This window comes from Austrofundulus limnaeus, unplaced genomic scaffold, assembly GCF_001266775.1.
Source record: "Austrofundulus limnaeus strain Quisiro unplaced genomic scaffold, Austrofundulus_limnaeus-1.0 Scaffold193, whole genome shotgun sequence".
In the NCBI taxonomy this organism is placed as follows: domain Eukaryota; kingdom Metazoa; phylum Chordata; class Actinopteri; order Cyprinodontiformes; family Rivulidae; genus Austrofundulus; species Austrofundulus limnaeus.
Window position 1 is genome coordinate 489,945 of NW_013952595.1, and position 7,436 is coordinate 497,380.

Sequence of the window (7,436 nt, forward strand, 5' to 3'; positions counted from 1 at the left end):
TTGTATGGTTGCGTAAATATTCCTTGTAGTTAAATTGTTCTTTTCATGTTTTATATTGGCCACCTCTTATGATATTACTGTATATCTTTCAATCCTTATGTAATTTTGTTTGCACTGTGTGCACTTGCCTGTTGCTTTAATTCTGTAAATGTCCCTGCTGTGGGATAATTAAAGCTTGTTGTATTAACAGGCCTGTTGCAAATTGTACGGCTTGCCGTAGTTTCATTTTCTGCATTAAAATAAAGCCAAACAGTGCTTCTCTTCCTCTCAGACATTTGGATAATCCARTGYCTCTCTTCATACAGTCTGTGACATGCCTACTCGGTGAGAATGATGAGTGGGTGGGCCAGGTTGAGCCTACCTGCGTAGCTTAGCTGTTTGGCTAGCGCTGCTGAGCCACGTGACGGTGCAACAACAAAAGACGAGAGGGGCGAGGGGTGCGCTGCTCCGTGCTGTGTGTGACACAGTGCAGATTTTGTAGACTTTGAAAAATCCGCGTGTGCAGCAGTCAGTGTGTGCGGGAAAGAACAAAGCTTGAGTATTGATCTTTTAACACGAGTATTGTTCAATATCAATACCAGCGTTKGTATCGATATTATCAGTATTAGTGTCGATCCACCCACTTCTACTGGCAGATTGGTAGGAATGTGTGTGATTTATAGGATTAATGGATTTCCAGGTATTTGAGATTATCCTTTTTTAAATATAGGGAATTACTTTAAAAACAAGTCTTGAAAAAATTGTGTATTCCAAAAAAAAAAAATTAAGAAACATACTGGGTGTACTGATAAATTAAGAGATGCAGTATTTGGTGGTGAATAAAGCAGAATCACAAACTGTTTAGATGATTGAAGAATCTGATGCCTGATGCTCAGACCATCCTCATATTTGTTTATTTTTTGTTTAAATTGTGTTTTTGGCCACATTTTAGTGACCATAAATGTGGATGGGGAGTTTTTTGTGAGCGGAGGAGGACTAAGCTCCAGGTTTCGTGTTGCCAGCCTCAACTTCCACTGGGGGCGCTGCAACGCAACATCTGCTGGGTCTGAACACAGCCTGAATGGGATTAAACACCCCCTGGAGGTAAAAGAACAGTTTGACACTGTATGTATACATATTAACCCTTTTAAACAAGCTCATAATTATAGTACTAACAACCTTAATAACCATGATTGTACTTTTATGAGTTTGTAGTTATTGTAATTATTTTATAATAATATGGTAGTTTTTCTTTGGCATTTTTCTTTATATTTAAATTAATTTCTGGAAATCATCTCGTGAACCGTCACTTGATGATTTATGATCCGTAGTTGGGTCCTGACCTTAACTTTAGGAGCCAATTAACTAAAGAATCCTGGAGTCAAATGTAAAGCCACCTTTCTGACACATGAAGCCTGGACCCGACTGGGTCATAAAGTATAACAACGATCCCAAACCCAGCAGCAAATTTACAACAGAACAGATGAAACAGATGAGGTGTGCAATGGTTCASTTAAAGTTCAGACCTCAATCTGATTAAAATGTGGTGTGGCTGTTGTGGGACCTTAACCTKCTGCCCCTCAATGAACCCCTGGTTAACTTAGACCTCATTGGGTCATTTGGAACCAAGGAGGGATTAGAGAGCTGTACAGAAACAAAAGTTCCCAGACCCTCAATGAGCTGAAGCACCGTTGTAAAGAAGAATGGGACATTTTTCAACAGTGATGTGAGAGACTGATAAATTCACATAAATACTGAGTTATTACTGYGCTGTGGGCCTAGAGTTTCACTCTTATTTTCCATTTTGGTAGATTTAGATAGTCTAACCCGGTAAAGACCTGATCAGCTTATTATGTGCTGATATGTAAAACACCCAACTAAYAAATGCCTGTTTACCTGTAAATTCTGAATAACAACTACTTGTTTGGTTCTCTGTCACTTTAGATGCAGATCTATTGCTTCAATCCTGATGATTTCCAAAGTCTAGATGATGCGATTAAAGAAGGAGGGAAAGTCGCTGCCCTGACAGTACTCTTTGAGGTGAGATGACAGTATTAGTTTGTTTTTCCTTGATTAAAATCGATGTTATATCTTTCTGTTGTCTGCAGGTTAGCTTGGACGACAATGAGAACTTCATTCCTGTTCAGGAAGCCATAGAGACGGTCAGCAGGTTTGGTAAGTCAATGCTAAATCACTCTTTATGAACATTGTCACAAATGTTGGACTAATAAGCCTTTAATTTTAGAACTTGGATTTTTTTAATTTGATTTGGCAAATATACAGTAAGTCTTGTCAATAAGACACCAATGAAACTCAGTATAATGTCTTGTAATTGAGATRAAAATTTGAAGAGATTTGGTTTATATCTGTGACAATTCTTGGAGAAAAACTTAAATAAAACTAGAAGCACTCGGAGAGTGCAAACCTCCACCAAGTCCAATTTCCCCCATCCTGTAATAGATAGAGTTAATGCACTAAAGGCAGAGATGGAAACACATTTGCTGAATAAGTTCTGACGTAGCGAACATTTAAGCAGGCAGTATGCATAGAATTTCTTCCTGGTGGATTCCAATGTGAAGAAAAAAAGTCAGACTTGTCACCCGACGTTATTGTTGAAAGCTTTCGCATCGGTGCTACGTGATTCAAAAAAGCAGAGTTTTCATCGCGCGTGTAATCACACAGACGCACAAGAGTCTTCCTATCTTTGTGAGGAACACACACAGTGGTCACAACCACGCTCTGCGCATTCTTTTTTCCCCAAAGTTTGGCGAGAGGTGGATAGAGGGGCACACAAATAGCTCTCGACTTGATCTGGCCTCATTTAAATAATAATAATAAAAATGAACAAACAAACAATCTCTGAGTCTGAAGTCCACCACGTCACTCCTTTTCCGCAATCTTCATCGATCTGTGTACAAGCCTACCGACAATGTGGTGTGTTTGAGGAGATGGGAAAAATAGGTTTCATGCTGCACTTCGTGGTCACAAAACGTTCTCAAAATGCGCACCAAATGCGTAAAAATGCGTGCATTATGTCAAGGATTATTAATCATTACATCTGGTTTTAACATTACTTCTATAAAATTTGAAGTCCAAACACTGAAAGCTGTCACAGTTTTTTACAGAAGCCCTGTGAAAGCATCACAGCTTTGCCGAACTGAGAGGATTAAAAGAAAAAAAAAAATTCCTGTATCTGCATCGTGATCCAGAACATCACCAAAATTTAATGGTGTGTTACTTGTGCCAGTATCCACAAGTGTTGTAAATGTCTTGACAATCTGTCCACAAGTTTTGAGCAATGTTGTCCACAGACAGAATGACAGACCGACAGCCYGACAGACAGACGGACAGACAGAAATACGCGACCGAAAACATTACCTCCTTGGCGGAGGTAACATTGAGCTTTCCCCCCTTTTCTTGTGTTTATCAGGTAAGAGTGGGTCAGTTGAAGCCTTCATGCTGCGCTCGCTGCTGCCAAACATCACAGATAAATATTACATCTACAACGGCTCGCTGACGTCTCCTCCCTGCTCTGAACTGGTCGAATGGATCGTCTTTAAACACACCGTCGCCATATCAGAATCTCAGGTCAGTGAATTTTATCACCATCATGCTAATGTATTTACGGTCAGGAATGTGGAGTTAAAAAAATTTATGACACATCTGTATAAATCAAATAGTTTACATCCTCATCACTGGTCTGCATGTGTGCCGAATTACATCCAAATCAAACCAGTCTTTTATATTTAAAGCTTCTTGAACACCATCAGGGAACCACATAAACACGCACATTAAGGCATTTTGCCTGCAGAAATGCTGTTCATCTGTAACTCCCAGAGCTACATCCTGCCTGAGGTCTCCCTCTTCCCAGGAGTCTCACACAAAGACCATATTTTTAAATAACAGTTGGTGTGTGTCTGATATGGTTGGCAGATTGGTGGGAATGTGTTTTTGTAGGATGAATGGGCTTCCAGGTGTGGAAGCAGATCCACCAAATGTTCAAATGGTTGAAGAATCTGATGCCCCGCTCTCATCAGTTGGAACGATGAGTTTAAATCCTTCTTTTTCACATTTAAATCATTCAGTTGGGGTCTAYATAAAGTGGAACTGCAATGATTTGATCTGAATTCCTCCTTTTTGAAACTCCACAAGCCCCGCCCCTTTTCTGAGGTGTGTCTCAGATTAACTYGTTTTGAGGCTGTCTCTTTAAATTCAAACAAGTCGCTTTACACTCCATTTCCCAGACCGGTTCATTCCAGTTTGATAAAGGAATTTCAAATGTTTCTAAAAAACAAGAAAATTCATCCCAACAGTCAATCATTCAGAACTGAGATTTGGACTGAACACGGTCTGATTTAATCTAAATGCACATTTCTGTTCTTGTGGAAATGTTTGAATCAATTTAAATTTACATTCATGCTAATTTGACTGTAGAGATTTTATGTCCTTGCATCTTCCACAATTACTTTGGTTGAAAGTATCCAAAGACATTAAGGATTGTAGTTTATTCATCGTGTTGGCACTGTTTTAAATGAATGAGTGAATGAAATAATTTACTCTGTCGGTATGTGTGACTATCGGTAGCGGGTCCAACACCCCACACCTTCAGCTTTTACCCTCCTCGTATCTCAATAACAGCAAATCTTTCCTTTGTGACTTTTTAATGACAAACTATCTATTGTGTCTCTGTAATGCAGTGCAGCCTTTGATGAAGCCATAGCTCTCAAAAATGTAGAAAAAAGCTGAAAAACAAAGCCTTAGTAACGCTGCTCATAGGGTCCACAGATAACGGAGTTTACTGGACCACTCTCACACTGGCTAGCTTTAGGTTTGACCAGGTCCGGTCTTATGGGAMCTTTTATTGTAGCTTTCCTTTCAGTTTAGCCACTGCCTCAAGCAAGGGAGTCTTGTTCAGGAGTGATTGTATGGTGGAGCWAGAGAGAGAGAGCGCGCAACAGATCCAGGCTAAGAAGCATTTTGTTCTGGTCTGTTGTCATAAAGGAGGAGTTGAGTCGAAAGGAAAAGCTCTTGATCTACTGATATATGGAAGGATGGGATCTCAGCCTCCCTGCTACCTGTGTTTGTGATTTTATTTGTGGCTGATTCAAACCAGCTGTTGTGTGTGCAGAAGCTGTGAAAGACAAATGTTGAGAAGAGGAAGTTTCACTGAAGTGGTGGGAAATGACAGGCTCAGTCATCGTGCGCTCACAGAATCTGATTTTGTTGTGAGGATCTGGTTAAAAACAGCAACACAAGCTGACAGAGGAACACTGGATTCCCAACTATAAAGACGTTTAAGAGCCTGTGGGAGTCTGTGTAGCAACCATTAATTTTAAAGCAGATGAAAAGAGAGCAAATAAGGCCTGCTTAGTGTGTGGATTTTAGTGTGTATTTGTTGCTTGTTTGCCTGATTGAAGCAGGATGGCAAAGCATGACACAAACATATTCATGCTACAAAAATAGAGCATCACCCTCTGCCTCTGCCTCAGCCTGGCACCAACACAAGCCTCTTAAAAACATGCCGTTACAAGCATCAGCTTTTTGGTTTATTTTGGCAAACAGAAGAGAGGCAAGGAAGGTACTGAAGATGTTTCTTTTTCTTTAACCTGACATCCTCTTCTGTTTTCTCTGTCTGTCTCGCCAGCTGGAAGTGTTTTGTGAGGTGATGACCATGGAGCAGGCTGGGTATGTGATGCTGACGGATTATCTGCAGAACAATTACAGGGAGCAGCAGCAGCAGTTTATGGGTCAGGTGTTTGCCTCCTACACCGGAGTGGAGGACGTGGTCACACCAAGTATGTCATCGCCTAAAGTTCATCCTGTTTTCATCTCCTTAACCTCATCTGAACTGTAGCTTTTCATTGGCTCGCTGAATTTAATTTGAAGTAAAAATTTTGAATAAGCACAAGAAATGAGAAGTTTTGACAAAAGCCTCGTACATGTAAATAACCAAATAAAAAACACACTTTAGGGATATAAAWGAACAGATGTAAAATTATGAAAGATGAAAAATGAATAAAAATGATGAACCTAGAATGGAACCCTGAGGAACAAGTGAGAAGAACTGTCTGACAACAAACCTTCTAGTTGTCTTTKTAAAAGCTGGACAGTAATGAGTTAAATAATGGGATTATTCTTGTTTAAATATAAATTTAACATCTAAAAATAACTTGTTGAATGGAAATAAAAAATATGTTTGACTTATTGTCCTTATCCAGGCAGACTGGTTTTTAAGAAATGTTTTTAAATAAATAAATAAATAAATAAATAAATAAATCATATTTGAAGTTGCTAATTGTTCAAAAACAATGCTTCTATGTTTATGAGGCACTAGAATCCAGAATAGAATAGGCTAAAATAATAATCCACATTCAACAAAAGGTCATGACTCCAGAGGATAAGACTGTAAGCCTTTTTTCAAGGCCCAGCCTGGCCTGGCATCAAACGCKGGTTCAGCATGTTTGCATTAGATCTCATGACCCACTTCCACCGCCATTTCTGGAACACTCAGAACCCTGGTTCTGTCGGGGGTCGACCTGCCTAATCCGATCTGACATCAGCTACTGTTGCTCATYGATTGGTTCTCTGACTGGGGCGTTACATCACAYAGATGAGATTAACTTTATGTGAGCTTTGTGCTGCCACTGTAATGTTTTTGTTGTCCACACAACCAGAAGCTAACGTTAGCTACCATTAGCTTACTGTCTTCTGTCATGCTGCCTTCATGTCTTCAGTGTCATGCTGCTGGATCATCCGGTTCATTCTTCTGTACTTTTTCTTCACTTTTGGTGTAGTCCATTATTGTTGGGTCGCAAATAAAACAAAATAAGATTTGTGCATGTTTAATATTAGGATCCCACCCACATCGAGGCAGCTCTCTGCTCAATGCAAACACAACAAAGGTCGGGGTAGAATAAGACCGGGCCGACTGGTACCGGGTCAGGCGGAACCAAGACTTACGATACAAAAATGCCTTATGTGGCATAAAAGGGGCCCATTGGGGAACCAGAAACTTTAGCGAGGTGGCCATTGCCCCCCCTGGCCCTTCCACTTATTGACGCCCCTGTAGTAAAAATATTTTCATTAATCCTACAATACATATTGAAGAAATATGAAGTTTCTTTAACTCAAACAATCTAGTTCCCATCTTGGAAAAAAAAGTCCTAATTGTATGAAAAGATTTTACACATTTTTGTTGAGCCGTTTTTCTTTTTTTTTTTGCGTGTAACGATGATTAGAGGAAATGACAAAGGATATGTTTTGTAAAAAATATATTTAACATTGCAACTTATTTTTCCCATGTTTTAAAAATATACTGTTGCTTGTTATGCCCAAAATGTGACTTTTTGCCCTTTTTGCTCACACTGGGCCTCATGCAAGAACATGTTCGTATTCTTATCCTAAATTTCTCTTACTTTTGTTCGTATGAAGGGTTCGTACGAACATGTCACGTCAGA

At 39.6% G+C, this 7,436-nt stretch overlaps 1 protein-coding gene across 1 annotated transcript in view; it reads left to right on the forward strand.

Annotated features, from left to right (window-relative positions):
- ptprz1b (protein tyrosine phosphatase receptor type Z1b) overlaps positions 1 to 7,436 on the forward strand; it is a gene marked incomplete in the record, with an annotated part of 125,924 nt that overhangs the window by 88,987 nt on the left and 29,501 nt on the right. Inside the window, 5 exon segments of the mRNA XM_014018447.1 lie at positions 932 to 1,083; positions 1,924 to 2,019; positions 2,088 to 2,154; positions 3,410 to 3,567; positions 5,624 to 5,774. Of these exon segments, the coding sequence (XP_013873901.1) occupies positions 932 to 1,083; positions 1,924 to 2,019; positions 2,088 to 2,154; positions 3,410 to 3,567; positions 5,624 to 5,774 (624 nt within the window).